The 17,592-nt window shown below is 48.7% G+C and overlaps 2 protein-coding genes across 3 annotated transcripts in view; one reads left to right on the top strand and one right to left on the bottom strand.

The window, feature by feature from the left end:
• Window positions 1–17,592, top strand: part of Babam2 (BRISC and BRCA1 A complex member 2) — a 469,435-nt gene that overhangs the window by 7,098 nt on the left and 444,745 nt on the right. The gene's annotated exons all lie outside the window — the stretch shown is intronic.
• The window catches only part of Rbks (ribokinase), an 85,776-nt gene continuing 68,386 nt past the window's right edge, over window positions 203–17,592 (bottom strand). For both annotated transcript variants that reach the window (XM_059248527.1, XM_059248526.1), the window contains one exon: window positions 203–516. In XM_059248527.1, the coding sequence (XP_059104510.1) occupies window positions 343–516 (174 nt within the window). In that variant the 3' untranslated portion in view covers window positions 203–342. The remainder of the gene's footprint in view (window positions 517–17,592) is intronic.

Raw genomic sequence — 17,592 nt, 5'->3', positions numbered from 1 at the left:
ACCCACAGAAGGTGCTTGGGAGAGACCACTGCTACCCCCTTTCCGTTTGGAACATTCTTTGCCCTGGCTCTAAACACTGCTGTCCAACGTGCATTCAACACTAGAATTTGATGCTCTCTACATAGTGGTACTGTTTGTACGGATTCTGAGGGTGGAACCTAATTCTAGTTGATGTTGTGAATATGAAAAAGCAAAGCATTGCTCTGAGTCAAGGCTTGACGACTTCATAAATGAACATAATATTTACAGAGGAAGGGCATTTTCCTAGCAATTGTGAGCTAAGAATGGCCACACCCATGTGCATTTTATTTCCAGATTACATGTATTTAGGGGCAGCAGCAGTCAGAACAGAGCAAGAGGAAGGTCTCTCTTGTATGGATACGAGGACTGTGTTCCTGCAGCCTGGACACTGACTGTGGCAATGAAATTTGATCTCTTGAGCATTTCTTCCAAGGATAGATTTGGGTAGTAGGCCAGGTAGAAGGCCAGAGCCCCCACGAAACTGTCACCAGCACCCTGTAATGAAAGAAAGTACAGTGAGGAAGACAAGCCCGGTCAAGCTGTGGCTCAGTGGTAGAGTACCTGCCTGGTACTCAGTAGGCCCTGGGTTCAAGCCTCAGTACCCAAACCAACCCTTTTAATTTTAGAATTAAATTTAGAATGGCTCCAGAGTCCCAGAGAAAGAGCAAAGACTCTAGCCCCAGCTTTGTTGACATCCAGATGTGGCACGTTTACCGTAACTGTGGAAATAATGTTACGTCAGTAACTGAATTTCATACTTTATTTGGATTTTATTAGTTTCTGCTGTGTCCTTTTTCTGCCCCAGCATCCCATGCAGGATGCCATTTTACAGTTAGTTGTCATGTTTCCTTCGATGTCTGTAGGCTGTGACAGGGTCTTAAGTGTTTTTGATGACAGTTTAGAGGTCAGCTACTTTGTGGAATGCGCCTCAGAGTAGATAGGATCTCACTCTGTAGCCCAGGCTAGCCTGAGCCTCTCCAGTGTGGGAGATTGCCTGGCTATGGGGTTTGTCTCTAAACTGTCACATCAAAGCAAGGCTGTGTGTTGTGAGAGTCTCCTCGACCATGTGGCTGAGTGGCTTGTGCCAGGTGTCTCTAACGTCATTGTCTGCTTTCCGTATTATACTCTGTAAGCCAGTCACTAAGGATCCAATCCTCCACCCCTCACCCCCAAGCAAGCTCTTACATAGCTCAGGCTGGCTTCAAAGGCTCTTTGAGTAGCCAAGAATGACCCTGAACTCCCGATCCTCCGACCTCACCCTCCTGCATGCTGGGATTGCAGGCATGCATCACCACACCAGGTTCACGTGGTGGTGTGAGGGACTGAGCCTATGGCTTCATGCATGACTGGCAGGCACTCCAGCTACATCCTTAGCCAGACACTCTGTTCTTAAGTGGGTAGAGTTCCATTCTCAGCTTAAACTTTAGATCCCTGAGCATATACTATTGACATAAATTGTTTTGAGGTCTGCATTCAAATCCCGCCACCAATTATTTAATCATTTGTATCCGTATGAACTCATTCTTTGGGCTGTTATCTAAGATTATTTATTCTGTTGTCCATTCCTCCCAGCACTGGCAATGGGGCTCTTTTCAGCTGCCTCCTGTATCTCCTACGCTATCTCCATCATTTTTTTTACTTGCTTGCTTTCTGGGACAAGATGCCCCAGGTTCATTTTGTATGTCCCCTTCTAACCCTAAAATTAGCCATTAAAGATGCATGCAAAGTGGTGAGAACCAACCATTGAGATATTGTTCTCAAACCAAATACAGGAAAAAGCATCTCTCTTTCCATTTTCAGGGTCTGTGTTGGAGAAGGTCATGGAGGAAAAAATGAATACCCTAACGAAGTCTGTTCATCAGTGCCTCTAGGGTGGTACTTAGTCATGTATTCATGTAACTAGTATGTTTAAAACCATTTTAAGTGTCATTACAGAATCTCACTTTGGAAATTCTGGTATCAGCTGCTTTAAGGGGCGTTTCCAGTGTCCTTCCTTCCCTTAGACCCAGTTTTCACAGTTCTTGGTAACTCTTGTGGCTGTTCTAACCACTGCAAAGAGGGAGCCCTGGCATGTAATTGTTTCTGTTGCAGCTGAAACATCCATTGAGCTATGTGTCCAGCACAGTGATGGACAGTAAGAAAAGAGGCACGGTGTTGAAGGACTTTAGTCCCAGGATTTAATCAGTAGGCAGAGGCAGAAACTACAATCCCGAGGCCAGCCTGGGCTACATAATAACTCAAGGCTAGCCAGGACTACATAGTCTAAAAGGGTGTGTGTGCAGAATCCACTGAGTAGTAAACAGTATGGCGGAGTTTTTAAATGGTTTGGTGTGTGTTTTGATGAGTGAGAGTCTGACTGTGCAGCCCACAGCTGGTCTGGATCTTGCCAGGTAGTCCAGGCTGGCCTGGACTTGTGATCCTCCTGTCTCGGCCTTCTGAGTCTTGGCTGGGTTTACATACTTGTGCCACCATGCCAAGCTTAATTAGTGTGGCTTTGAAGGAAGGGTTTGAGAAAACCTCTGGGGTTTTTCTAGAAGAAGCTGGATTTCTAGGCAGAAGTCAGTCTTCACAGAACAGACAGTGGAGGAAGGAAGGGTGAGCTCAGGAGATAAGCAAAGTCATTTCACTTTGTCTACACAGCCAACATGGATGATACGAAACTTGCCAAGGGGTCATAGTAATGTGGATGTGGATCTCCTGCCCTCCTCTCCCTCTCCCTCTCCCTCCCCCTCCCCTCCCTCTCCCTCCCCCTCCCTTTTCCCTCTTATTCTGAGCTCCTAGGAGGTGTTTTTTTGCTAAGTTCATTTTTTTCCCTAAAGGATGGAATGGAGGGAATGACATTATTCTCAGGCATCTTCGGCTTTCCAGCCCAGCAGCCTGACATGAGAGGGGCTGAGACCAGAGGACCAGGGAGCTGAAGGGCGTAGTGGCTTACACCTGTAATCCTAGCACTCCAGAGGCTGAGGCAGGACAATCACTGCAAGTTCAAGGCCAGCCTAGTCTACAAAGAGAGTTCCATTCTAGCCAGGCCCACCTAATGAGATTGTATCTCAAAACCAAAACAACAAATAACAACAAAAGGAAACTCCTCCTGCTGCAATGTGATAGATTAAAAATGACTAGAAAATAGGAAAATTCTGACATGCCACGATTAATGATTGAAGAGATGAAAATGTTTACTATCTTAACTTGATAATTACATTCTATATGTATTAGATAATATATTTCATAAACATGTACAAATACACCTAAAAAAAAGAATTAAAAAAAATGGAGCAGCAAAAATAGATGGCTCAGTGGTTAAGAGCACTGGCTGCTCTTCAGGAGGACACAGGTTCAATTCCCAGCACCCACAGGACAGCTCACAACTGTCTGGAACTCCGGTTCCACAGGACCAGACACCCCAGCTAATGCACATAAAGGAAAAAGAACAGAAACATTGTATCGGTTGCTACAAACTTCCTGTGGACACTGTTTGCATTGCTTTTTTCATTATCGCTGAAGTTGAGGAGACACTGGTGAAGCTGGGTGCTGGACGCGTCACTCAGGCAAGGGTTTGCACACCTTAGTTCCCCTCCTTCCCCATGCCATGCCCCGTGCCCACAGACTGCAAAGACACACTTTTCTATATTTTAAATTGGATTCCCTCCTTCCCCATGCCATGCCCCGTGCCCACAGACTGCAAAGGCACACTCTTCCTATGTTTAAAATTCGGAGTTTTCTACCAAGGACACCAGATATCCTCACTGCAGAACCCTTCCCAAATTTAAATAAGAAATACAGCTACTGTGACACTGAGCACAAGAAAAGCCAAGGGGGTACTTCTCTGTTGCTTTACAAGGTCAGCTTGCCATGATTCCAAAAGCAGCTATGACATCACAAGAAAAACCAAATCAAACAGAACAACAGCCACATAAATTTGGGTGTAAAAGTAGCAGTTTTTAAGCAACTGGAATAAAAATATATGAACATGCACACACGCACCATGATCAAGTAGAAATTGTCCAAGGAATGAATGCAAGACTAGGCCGATACCTACTTTTAAAATCAATATAAATATGCTTTTAAAAACTTTCAGGAGCACAATAGAACAGGCTTGATCATCTGAGGGGGCGTTTATGACCAGATCTCCTGTGGACTCACTTGAGGAAGAGCGGCGCTTCCCCCTCATTCTGGGACCTGGCCTGGGGGTGGGGGGTGTCCTTTTCCTTAGCGTTGTTCTGGATTGCACAGCCAGTGTGGAAAGGCAGGAAAAAGAACAGGTATGCAGATTGGACAGAAGGAAAATTCTGTGAAGACGGCAGAATGATTTACGTAGATACTCTAAGAAGAAAAATCCTACAGGAAATAACAGGTTCAACAAGATGACCGGATACATAAAGATGAATTGTATTTCTATAGTAACAATGAACAATGAGAAATCAAAAGGATCAGGCTAGAAATGTCGTTCATTCAGTTGGTCCAATGTTTGCCTAGAATGCATGAAACCCTGGGCCTGATCCCCGGCACTGTCTAAACTGGATATGGTGGCACAGGCCTGCAATCCCAGCACTGAGGACTGGAGGCGGGAGGGCCAGAAGTTCGAGATCATCCGAAACTATGCAGTAAGTCATGTGTCAGTAACTTATTCTCAAATTGTTCATCTAAAACCAAACATATTTGGGCTAGAAAGGTAACCGCTAAGGAGTGTTTATTGTGCACACCTGAAGACCTGAGTTGAAGTTTCTGGAACTTGAAAAGCTAGGTGTGCCCGTGTGTGTGCTCGTGTGTGTGCCCGTGTGTGTGTGTGTGCCCGTGTGTGTGTGTGCCCGTGTGTGTGTATGTGTGTGTGTGTCTGTGACAGAGCTGTTAGAGGTGAGCCATAGGATCACTATGGCTTTCAAGTTTAGTAAGATACTGTCTCCAGATGAGGAGTGATAGAACAAAACACTTTGTTATGTCCTTCCTGGCCTCTGCCCACACGCATGTACTGCACACATGCATGCAGGGTGCACATGCGCAGGAGAGGGCAGGGAAACGGACGTGACGGCATGTTAATGACAGGTGAAATGAACAGTGTGTGGCAGAGTTGCAGTTTCCAAGTTTTCCTTATGAAATAAAAATTCAAGACTTAAACAATTTTAAAAGTCAAACCAGTCACCTTTTGTGAATTTGCAACTGTGATAACTTTTGCCTCTGAATGACTTCTCACTTTTTAAGACATTTTATGGATATCCACTATGAGTTGGGTGTGAAATGAATCCAGAGAAACTCCGGATACTCAAGCTAAAGCTCACTGTGGCAGGCTCTTGAAAACCGGGCCAGGCACTTGGAAGTTGAGGGGACTGGGAGGAACTCGTAATGGCTGTGACAGTGACCACAGGAAAGCTGACGCTCAAGATGTCAGCAGCAGAGCTAACGGGACCATGGTAGGACACTGATGCCTTATTTTGTTTTAACCAAGAACCTTGACTGAAGTAATCCCCAGCCCCACCCGGTTAAACATTTGGAGAGGTCAGAAATCGTCTCCGCCTTTCCCTGATGGTTCCTCAGTGGTAAAATACCAGAAAAGAGGTACACACTTGGCTGGGGAGGTGGCTGCTGGCACAGTGCCCGCCTTGTGAACATGAGGACCTATTGAATCCAGAACCCACATGACAGCTGGGCACGGCGGTGGGCATCTGTAATTCTAGTACTAGAGCAATGGAGAGACAGGCAGGCCCTGGAGCTTGCTGGCCAGCCTGCCTAACCTTGGTGAGCATCAGGCTGGTAATAAGCCTATCTCAGAAATCAAGGTAGGGGCTACGGTGGTAACTCGGTAGGTGAGGTGGCTTGCTGTGGAAGGCCCAAGGACCTGGGTTGAAATCCCAGGACACATGTAAAGTTGGGCATGAGTACATGTTGGGACACAGAGCCCCAACCCCTTGAAAGCCGTATTCCACCCAAGGATGGAAAAGCATCAAGGGTAGAGAAGTGATTCTTCATATGGAGTAGAAGAGTGAGGACATCCGGGCACAGACTGCTTGGTTTGGTTTGCTCGGTGGCAGGAGGCTGCAAGCTGGATGCTTTGCATACAGCACATCCTCCCAACTTCATTTCACCTTCAGTTGACCTTCCCCAACAGGAGACAGAACAAAGAAGGAACCGAATCTCAGAGACTGTTGAGGCATCACCAGTCAATACTAGGGCCCCAGTAACCCCTCCAATCAGTTCATGCCATGCTCCCTACTCATTACATCCCAGGTGAAGTCTGGGCAGGAAGGAAGGATAAAAGGAAGAACATCACAGAGTTGAACCAGATCTCTCTTTGCTTTAGGATCTGGGGAACTGTGCCCTTCCCATAGGACCCTGAATACACACAGCATGCTGTGTATTTTATTTAGAGGCCTACAGTCAGGACAACTTGCAGACTCTTTGGGGGTGGGGTCCACATCTTTGCTCCCCCTGTCTCTTCCCCTGCCCTGCCTAGCACTTGGTGCTGACCTGACCTAATGATTCTAGGTTCATCATGTTCTCTCTTGAAGATCTGGCCCAAGGTGGCTGGCTGGCCCTGGGTGAACCACATTGTGTTAGGTCAGGTTGCCATGGCTCAGAGCTGCTTGACACTCCCATTGTCCGGTCTATTTATACCACAAGGCTTTCAACTGCCAATCAATTACCAGGCTGTTGATTCACATCTTTAACTATTTTTATACATCGGTATGTTTTTTTTTAATGGAAAGTGCTTTAAAACTGGAAGCTGTATTCTATCACCATGATTTTCCTGTAAGTAAAGTACTTTCCAATCAATCATTCTTGGTATAATGGAAGAGATCTCATTGATAGAACTTGATGGTTTTAACCTTCTATTGAAAATTATTTTTATGTCAAAAGGGGGTGATGGCATAATTCACCTTCCTTCCGACAGTTACCCATGTGGCTAGTACTGGTTGCCTTCTCAGAACACTTTCCCCATGAGGACAGGGTGCTCACACGGAGTACATGTGGCATTTTGGAGTCCTTGCTTTCCCAAGGGCCATTACATCCCTGTGTTTTGAGATGTTCTGCTCCGTAGTATGTGTGGAGGCAGCTCATGTGTCAGAGTGTGGAGGACAGTGAAAATGTCCAGTGATGCATACCGAGGCTTCTAGAGGTGTGCTGGTTGGCTTCCTTCAAGTCGACCAGCTCGAGCCATCTGGGAAGAGGGAATCTCAGTTGAGGAGCTACCTCTATTAGATGGGCCTGTGGGCAAGTCTGTGGGGGCAGTTTTTTGGTTAATGATTGAAGTGGGAGGTCTGAGCCCACTGTGGGTGATGCCACCCCTGGGCAGGTGGTCCTGAGGTGTATAAGAAAGCAGGGCTGAGCACGCTGTGGAAAGAGTCAGTAAACAGTTCTCCTCTGTGGCCCCTGCTTCAGTTCCCTCCTCTAGTTCCTGCTCTGAACTCCTGTCCGGACTTCTCTCAGTGATGGACTGTACCCTGTAAGCCAGATAAACCCTAAGTTGCTTTTGGTCATGAGGCTATCACAGCAGCACACTGGGACAAGTGTTGTGGGGGCAGGTGGGATTTGAGGGCTGGTGTTGTAGGGAGGGCACTGGGACAGCTGTTCAGATGACCTCAAGGGCAGGACCTGAGAGGTCGGAAGTTTTAAGGATAGTGCCAAGCTGGGTTGTGGGGAGGCCTCTGCTCCTAGGCGGGAGACAGTGTTGCTGTGTGGAGGCTGGTCTCTCATTTCTCTCTTTTCTTTCAGACCGTCTTTCCATCACCCCACCTTCCTGTGGCCCTTGCCTATGACCATGGCTCTGTGCCCTCGCTGAACTGACCTAGTTCATACCCAGGCTCTTAGGGAGGAAGCTGGGGAGTACATGCTTAAAAGTGGTAGAATGTCACCCTAGCACGGCATCCCCACGTGTTGGCCATGCCTCTGCTGTCTGCAGTTGCTGGCTTTGTTCTGAGGTTCTGCCCAGTTGGGTTCTTCTCTGGGCCTCTTGGCTGGTCTTGCTTGGACTGTTCACAAGGACCCCCACGGAGGAAGGCACAGTTCACACTGTGGCGTACGGAGTGCAACTTGCATTTCATCTGAGTGCCCGTGGAAGGGGGTGAGTCACACCAAGCCGCGGGCTCCCGCAGAGAGGCATCTTCTGACTTCCACCAAGAGGCATGCAGGCCAGCGGCAACCCTGTCGGGTCCTCAGGTTAAAGCTGGGGAAAACAGACTCTCCTTGGTTCGAGGCGCGTCAACAGCTTGCCGATATTCAGAGAAGAGGCTGTTTGTGAAGTCAAGGTCTGCAGCAAGGTCAGCTGCGTGGCTCTCCGGTGACAACAGCATGCTGTACGGGACTGTCCTCTGAGCCAGACCGCCACCTCCGTGACCGCCCCTGGGCTAGCTTGAGAAAGACCACTTGCTGCTGGCTTTTGACGTTCCTCAGAGGAGGGGAGGGGAGGCTCACAGACCGCTCACCTGGGCATCTTTAGCCGCCTCTCAACCTCCTGCATGCAGCTCCGCCCTGGCCGCACGGGTTTGTCGTCGAGGCCTTAGCGGGAGGGGTAGACATTGTTCAGGCGCCTCTAGGGAAGGGTTTTAGCGACAGAGCAGGTGGACAGGCTCTCCTGGGGAGACTGGCTTTCGGCTGCCGCTCACATTCGGGAGACTGGCCTGTGGGAAGGGCTTGTGGGTTGTTTTTTCTGTAGTGATGAAGCATACCAGGGACAAGAGTGAAGAAGATCATGAGTCTCTGGTGATGTTCTGCATGGGGTGCTGTGTTGACTGCCTTTGCCTGGCTGTGACCAAAACACCCGCTAGAAACAACTCAAGGCGGGAGTGGTCACTTTGCCTCCTGATTCCGGGGGTGGGGTGGGGTCCACCATGGCGGGGAAGGCAGGGTGCCGTTCATGGTAGGAGCCTGTGGCAGATACTCCAAAGCCTGTGCCCAGTAACTCACGGCTGCCAGTGTCCTAAAGGCTCCACAGCCCTCTAAAATAGGGCCACCAGCTGGGGGACAAGCAGTCCAAACACGAGTGTGTGGGGACATACCAGATTCCAATCCTAACAGGTACCACTTCCTCTGTGTGCTCGGGGCAAGAAAGAGCAGAGAGAGTCTGAACTAGCTGTGTGTCTCAGGCAGGTGTGGGGAGGGAGTACACAGGAACTGACATTTTCAAGGAACTTTCTTGTTCCCATTTCCTGGGTGTTTCAGCTGCTCTGAATGTTGTAAGTCCTAAAGCCTGTACTCTGGATGCTCTTCTTCCTTTCGATGGGAAACCACTTGGACAGGCTCATGTCTCCTGCAGACAACCTGAGCTCCCTACAGCCAAACTGACTGTCTTGCTGCCTGAACGCTGGCTTCCTGTCACTTGCACACCTGCACACTGAAAACCTGGGGGTCTTCTGGACTCTTCTACTGTAAACGGAACAGTTGGGCAGTTAATACAAATGCTCAGATCTGCCCTCTTGTCTCTCTCCATCCCCTTCCCACACACGTCCACACCCTCTCCAGCGGTCCACAGTGATTTCTTCACTGGTCTCCCTGCTTTTGGGCCTGACCCTTCCAGTCTACCCTCCACATGCCTGCAAATCTGACTGCTTCATCTCTACGCCTAAAACATTCCACATGCTTCTTGTCTCTCTGAGGATAACACGTTAGCTCCTTAAACAGCACAGCACATCAACTACCTTCCTTCTTTCCTTCCTTCCTTCCTTCCTTCCTTCCTTCCTTCCTTCCTTTTTTTAAATTTTGAGACAGAGTCTCACTGGATCTCACTCTGTAGCCCAGGCTGGCCTTGAACTCACAGAGATCCGCCTGCCTCTGCCTCCTGAATGCTGGAGTTAAAGGTGTGACCACCACATCTGGCATAAACTGCTAGTTTCGCCTCTTACTGCTTCCTCTTTACCATTTGGGTCTTTGTTCCTGGAGACACTACAGCTCAGAACCTTCCACGGACTAACTCTACATCATTTCTAAGACTCAGCTCAGGCCTTAGTATAGTCAGTCACACACCGACTGCCTGGCACTATGCTCAAAGCATTCTCTGAGCCCACTAACCAAGACCAGCTACCCCATGTCCTCTGCTTCCTTTCTGAGGTCACAGTTGCTACCTTCGATCCTGAGGCCTAGTGCTGTGCCCAGCTTCTGCTGAAATGCACTGTCAAGAAGCCAGGCCTGAGTGGTCAGGGGAGAGCACACGCTGTTCCAAAGAATGCCCCATCTTGGGGGAGTGGGGGGTAGCCATGAAACAGGCTTATAAAAGTCCTAGTTTGTCAAATTCCAGATGATAGAAAAATGGATGAGTTGGAAGGAATGATGGGTATTAAATGTGGTTGGGAGAAAAAAAAACAACAACCCAAGTGCTGAAAACCCCAAGGTAAAAACTTGCTGGGCAGCACAACAGAGCCCGGATGATCTTTCAGGAGTGATGTCAGGCCTGAGGGTTCATCCGTTAGGAATCTGGACCCACACAGCACGATTCAGAGGCCAAACTGCTGAGCCACCCCAACGGAGCCCCCACATTCCTCCTTGATGCCTTCACACATTCCGTCGGACAAGAGCACACCACTCTCTTTTCTTTTCAGAACCTCTCCCTCCATAGAATATTCAGAGCTCACACTGCAGGCCGAATTCCTCAGTCTGCTTGTGGTTTCGGAGGCCAGCAAGGAGCAAATGGCTGAAACATGATGATGCGCCATTTCTCCTTCAAGCATCTGGCCAGGGGCTCAGGAGAGAGCAAATGGAAACCATCAGGGTCCCTACTGCCTATCACATGGTGCCGAGGCCCAGATCTGACCCTCTGGGTCAGCCCTCCTCTCTGTACTTGGTTTGGGATGGAACTGTCTCCCAGGGATCATTTTAGGGAGCTGCCCCAATGACTGCCCGTAGGCTAGACTGGTAGCCAGGCCTGTCCTCCCTGGCCTAGATGTCTACACATGGGCTTCTGCCTTCTTCCCATGTCCGGGACCTGAGGCATGAGTAGCTGATTGGGCCTGCGACTCCTAAACCTCAGAGACACCATACAGAAGGACCTTTTAATCTTGCGTCAACCCTTTTTGTTAGCTCTGTCATCTTTTAGGAATGGTGACCGGATTGCCTTCTCATTTGTATTGAAGACCCTCTGTCATCTGAATTAAAACTCACACAACTGAGGCAATGTTTTCTCAAGTAGAACCATGTGCAAATGGCCTGGGGCCAGACATGTTCACTAATGTGTACCTGCTTCACTAATGTACTAGTCATGTGATCTCTGGCGGGTTGCTCAGCTTCTCTGCATCTATTGACCGGTATGATAGGATTGTTGTGGATACTAATTCAGACGATGTCAGAGGGTCCGGGAGAGCCCGGCACAGAGTGGGTGTTCAACAGAGCGGGGCAGACTAGATGGCATCGCCATCTAGTTTGCGCAAGGTTTTGTAGTGAAAACTCATGACCTAGGTCAGTGAGGTCAGACAAGGTTCCAGGGACCAAAGGGGTCACCATCGCAGGGGCACAATCTATAGAGTGTTAGAACCAGAGGGTTGGCTTTTCAGTCCCAGCTCAGAGGAAGAGAATAAGGGTGGCTGGGAAGGAGCGGAAGCCAGTATCCCAGAGCCCTCCGTGATGCAGGCCAGGACCTAGAGAGCTCTAGCAGTGGCCATCAGTATCTCCCGAGATCTTTGAACTTTGAGGTGAGGTACTCGATGAACCCTTCAGTGAGTGGATGAGATTAAAGTGGTGGAGAGTAAAAAGCAGGAAGTCCCTGCAGTCAGTGCTGAGTTGGGGAAGCCAGGCTGGTCTCCTGCTTTCACCTAGGGACAAGGAGCAGAGGCTAAGTAATGCGAAGCTCTAGGAGGAGTCAGAGCTGGGAGGGTGGGGCCGGAGGTCAGCACGGGAAGGGGGCTTCCTGTGGCAGGGACACGCTGGACCTCCACTGCATGGGAGCTTGGTGGAGCACTCTGCTCTCCATGGCTGGGCAGATGCTACCCCTGCCAGGGAGAGGTGGTAGCAGAGCCCAAAAGGCAGCAGGTGGCTGAGCAAGCTTGGGATGAGATTCCTCTAGCAGTCCTGGAAACTGAGGTCAAGGCTCATCCTGGTGGGCAGACACCAGCAGGCCGCTGGGTCCCCTTCTCCACGTGACCAACCTCACCACTCACTACCAGGAAGAGCAAGGAAGCTCTACTGAGGGGTTTTTCATACAGGGCACGTGTTCCCGGCTGGGACTAGAACTCGTGAATGTGTGAAAACCATAGCTATTACAATGGTTGTCATCTCTTTAAAATGCTAGAGCATATAAATGTATACAAGTATATTTATCATTTTAATATTTCATGGGGAAAAAAGGAGGGTGAAGAGGGAAAATTTTTTACCAGGTCTTTGGGGCAGGGTGATGATGAAGACAACACTGAGAAATGCTGAAGGAAGGCCTCTTGTCCTGAAGAGCAAGTGGTCTAGTCAGGGTCTTTGGTGTGTGGGTGACCCTAACAGGCGAACATTCCACTGCAAGGCATGGTGGGCAACCACTGGCAGACCCCCCACTTTCTTCCCATTGAGCCAGAAGTTCTAACATGGTTACCAGTGAACCCTGGGAAGTCTCAAAGCCACAGAGTAAGGAACTGGGGAAGCGGATGGGGACCAGGATGGCTGGCGCTATTTCCCGGGCAGAAGAGTGCCAAGTTCGCTGCCTGTGCAGATGTGACAGGGTGAGCTCTGCGGTGGACTGACCCTGAGGTAGGCTGTTCACGCAAGGGCTCAGCGCATGGCTCCCAATGGAATCTGTCCCTCTCCTCTTATCAGCTCATGTTTACCTCAGGAGGATGAGATCATATCCTTCCTCAACCTCAAACTTCCCGCCTTCCCAGACCATTTCAACTATGAGCATCATTGACAGTCAGGCAGAAGCCAGATTTTGTGTCTATGTGTACATGGAGCTGATCGCCACTCTAAGTAATCCGTAGGAGACATGACAAATTATTACATCACAGATGTCCATGTCTTTGCCACATTATGATACATGCTAATGATTAGGCTGAGATAGTCCACTTAAAAATACTCCATGATTAAAAGACTAAACTATTTCATGGCCTAATATAGTCCAAACGATCAACGATCAACACTTGAAATTCATCAAGCACTGAAACTTGTTCCTTGGTTTATATACTCTGCTAGTCATTTGATGTGTGTGTGTGTGTGTGTGTGTGTGTGTGTGTGTGTGTGTGTGTGTATGTGTTGGGGATGGAACCCAGGGTTTCTATCACTGAACTACAACTGCCCCCACAGAAAAACAAACACAACAAATAAATAAACAAACTACCTCTCCCCAAATCCTGGCTCTGGAGTTCATACAGCCACAATTCACCTGCTTTAAGAGTACAGTCCACATTCTTTAGTGTAGTCATGGGGTTGAGCAACCCATCACCGCTGTCTAAGTTTCAAAGTTTAGTCCCCCGAAAAGAAACCGCCTCATTTACTGCCCTCAGACCGCTCTGCTTTCTGTCTCTACAGACTTGCTACATATATACACATTTTTCAGTAAAAGAATTTCGTCTTTTAATTCCATAGTTAACTGATAATTTATTATTTCCTAGCTGGACACAATTTAACCTTACTCCTTTTGGTGCACTTCATGTGAAAGTGAGGCGCTGTTGATCCAGTGGGAACTAGTTACGACAACACCATTCCTCACAAACACTGCAGAGAAGGTTTACTGTCCTCCGACTGTCACCAAAAGCCTGTGAGGTTTTCAACTTCAACTAGCGGTGCACCGGGAGTTTGCTGTGGTGAAACTAACTGCCCGTGACCGCTAATCTGGGAAGTGAAAACCCACCTACACTTTTCAACATTAACTGGTCTGGTTTGTCAATCTTGGTTTCTGGAGATTCGGCTGCCTTGAGGGATTTTCTCTCTGATTTTCTGTGCTGCTTAAGGGGTGGTGTCATGATAAATGTTAAGCTTCCTTCTTATAGGTCTGAGATGCACAGGTCTGAGATGGAGGTTTCTGGTGTGGTGTGCACTTCTCACGAGAGCTCTGGTAGTCACACACTGTCCACCCACAGAGACCAGCACAGAGCATCCCGAGGAAGCCAGCAGAAACAGCATGTCTGAGCAAGGGTATAGCCCCTTAGGTTTGGGTGAGCCGCAATCAGGAAATGGTTTTCCTTCACAGCAGATCAACTTGTGAGACTAAATGACAGAACCTGAGTCGCACCCAGCAGGTCACAGGCTGGACAAAAAAAGTGAATTGGGTCAGGGAAATGATAAACACAGGCCCTTCCGCTCCTGTCAAGGGCAATGCTCACAACCCTAGGATCCTGCCTGCAGAGAGGCAGGACTTTCCCTTTCTTGTCCGTTTACAGGGTATGTTTACAGATGCCATTCAAAGACTCTCATTACAGTCCTGTGAGACAGTCAGGCTTGCATTTTCCAGACGAGAAACCGAGCATAAGAGCTCAAGACAGTTAGGTGGCAGTTAGGATGTCTTTGGTTGGAGCTCAGTATCTGGAAAGGCTTTGGCCTTTGCCCATAAATACTTTAAACTACCTCTGAATATCTTCGGTGGAAGCAAATGTACATCTTCTAAGCCTGGGGTTCAATACTGACCTCAGAATAGCCTGGAGGGCTTGTTAAAATGGGGAGGGCTGGGCTCACCCTCAAACTTTCTGATCCATTAAACCTAAGGTGGGGCTTGGGATTTGCATTCCTAATAAGTTCCCAGGTGGTACTGATGCTGTGGGCTGAGAAACACTCTGCCTAAGGAATTTACTTCTGGAAAGAGTGAATCATTTGAAAACCAAAGCTGGTTAGTCATTTAGGTCTGGGATCAAGCTAGGAATTCTACCATTTTGTCAAAAACAATGGGAGGAAATGGAATAAAGGGCTCCAGACAGGTCTTTTTATTTGTGCTGACTTTTTTTGAGACAGAGTCTCCCCATGTACCCTGGAACACAATACGTAGACCAGGCTGGCCTTGAACTTGCTGTGAACCTCCTGTCTCTGCTCCCTGAAGGCCGGATGTGCTGTTGCACCTGGCTGGTTTGGGGGACATCGTGACGTTTCCCCACTGGGCACTCAAGAGCTGGAGAGCAGGAGCTCCTTGCCCAGCTTCACACTGTGAGATATTCATTATCAACCTTTGATTTTTTTTTTTTTTCCAGCTTTGGAAAAAGAAAGCATGGAGGTGACATGTTAGATGGGTGTAAGGGAAGAGGTAAGAGCTACTGAGTGATGCTGAGCAGGCAGGGGTCCTTTCTATGCCGCTCACACGAAGGGGGTAGGTTGGGAGGTGGAGGGAAAAGTCTTCCTGATTTTTGCTTCTTGTGATAGGAATGGAGCAGGTGAAAAGGTCAAATTTTAGATCCCAGAGACAAACATGTAACATTTCACCCAGAGAAGAAGGAAAAAAAAAATCCCAGTAGGAGAGAAAAAAACCAAACAACATATGACATTAGTACTGAGAGAGTCAATCCTTTGTGTCACAGCAGGGGAAAGGAGGCGGAGGAATGCCTAAATATTGGCTCTATTTTAATTTCAATTCTACATTACATTAAACTCTCCTTGTACTCCTCTCTGTTTTACAGCCAATGCTGACACAAATTGGCATGCCTCCTCGTTGACATCGTATTCCTCTTGAATTATGTATTTCTATCTGGAGTGAGGTGTACGGGGCTAAAGCGTGCTTTCCTTTAGATGGATGAGAACGGAGAAGGATCAATGGGAGGTCAGGTGTAAAATCACAGCGAGGTGAGGCTGGGGTGCGTTGGGGCCAGCATTTGATGGCCCAAAGAGGCTGCAGGTGACGGTAAAGACGACACTGGTCTCTCTGTTCTCACCACATCCATTAAACTTCAACTAATACAAAGCAAAAAGCTTTTTACGCCTCCCTGCCAGAGCCCCGGGATTCTTCACTGTTGGTACCCTGTCTTTATTTGTAAGAGAATAGCTGACCACCGGAACAACTGCCTCACTGGGGTTTTGTGTAAGGTTGAGTCACAGCCTAAAGAAGCCCCTGCTGGACGGGCTTGGGGGGGGGGGGTGTCTCAGGTTTCCCACACATGCAGGGCTGTGGGGCTCAGGCTGACCTCTGTCTAGTGACAGATGGCTCCTGGGATGGCAGAGGTCATTTGCTGGCTCCATCTGGGCCTGCCTGTGGATCAGGGTTCTCTCCCAGCTTCAGCAGTCAGTGATGGCCTCTCTATGGCCAGTCATACCAGTTCTGAGGTGGAACGTTTTGATGGGGTGCTCCAAAGCAACACTTGTACCAAAGGATCACAAATAAAATGCAGACACACCCACTAACGGACAAAGCAGACATCCGTGACTGGACCCCCTTTCCTTCGCTGTACCCCCTTTGTGGACCTCATCTATCTGCAGTCCAAACCCGAGCCCCATCCTTTTAGCCATGCTCAGCTCTCCCTGAAGCTCTTTCTCCAGTTTCCATTTCTGCTCTATGCTGAGTGTGGAAATGGGGGTGGGGGGGAGCTGTTTTACTTGTCCCTTGATAACAAAATAAGAACACTTCATGTTTTACTTACAACTGATTGTTAGGAAAGCTGTCAGGAATCACTATGACCTCAGTAAAGCAGCTCTGCCACACTTGCCGAAATCAGCTGGGCCCAGTGGCCATGTCTTGGGGTCAGTCACCAGGACACCTCTCATTTGCCCAGGGCTGGCCAGACTGCAGAACACGTGAGGTCCACTGTCAGCCATGAAGGGGATGGACCACGGATTGCTGTAGCCTCCCCAGGTTCTGGGGTGGGGCCGGCCTGGGCTGTGCTCAGCAGAACCCACTGACCGTCCCTCAGGGCCTTCACTGCTCTGCAGTCTGGGAAGCCATGGAGAAAAATGGCTTAAGGAGACTGAAAACTGGCCAAGACCCTCATCTGCCCAAAATGTCTGTGGTGGATTAACTCATTCTATAATTGATAAAAGAGAAAAGGAATCCTGAGTGCAAGTAAAAAGTGGGATGAGAAAGGCCCTATTCTTCCAGCGCTGTTAATGAAGGCTTTGTATAGAAATAACTTTACATATCTGCGAATAAATGGCGTCCGTTGGTGACTCATTGGGTTCTAAAGACTGGCCTTGCCTTCTGTGGTCAGCAATCTTTCTTCCTTGTGACTCCAGCATTCCTGACAGAAAACAGTTAATCCAGTATGTCTTGGAATCCTCCACAAGATTTACTGAAACATTCTCTGCTCAGTGCTCATCTCCACCAGCTGCTTTCTTCTCTTGGTGAGCGGGGCTTGAAATAAGAGCATTGTTGTCTGGGAACTGCGAAATGGCACAGAGCCGCAGGATTATCACACAGCAAAGGCATCTGATAGCAGCCCGAGCACCGACCACAGGTTGCAACTCCGCCACACACGGAACTCGGAGTAATGGGTCATTGCACAATGTTGTATCCATGCCTTTCTGGGCTTGAGCTGTTAGGCCACAAAGTCAGCAGGCAGTTGCTGTCAGGAGAGGGTTTCTGGGTTATTTATAATGCCTCCGCTTCCTCACAATGACTGCCTCACTCCTGGCTCTTGAGCCAGGCCCACACCGTGAGGATGAAGGGAGGAACTGAGCAAAATCGTTTGGAGACTCTGAATATGCTGAGAACTGGTGCCAGTGATTCCTTGCAAAGTGCTTGGCCCTTGGCCGGAATACCTGGTT

This window comes from Peromyscus eremicus, chromosome 22 (genome assembly GCF_949786415.1).
Source record: "Peromyscus eremicus chromosome 22, PerEre_H2_v1, whole genome shotgun sequence".
NCBI lineage: Eukaryota > Metazoa > Chordata > Mammalia > Rodentia > Cricetidae > Peromyscus > Peromyscus eremicus.
Note: the sequence above shows the minus strand (reverse complement) of the source record. Positions and strands in the feature narration are given on the sequence as shown.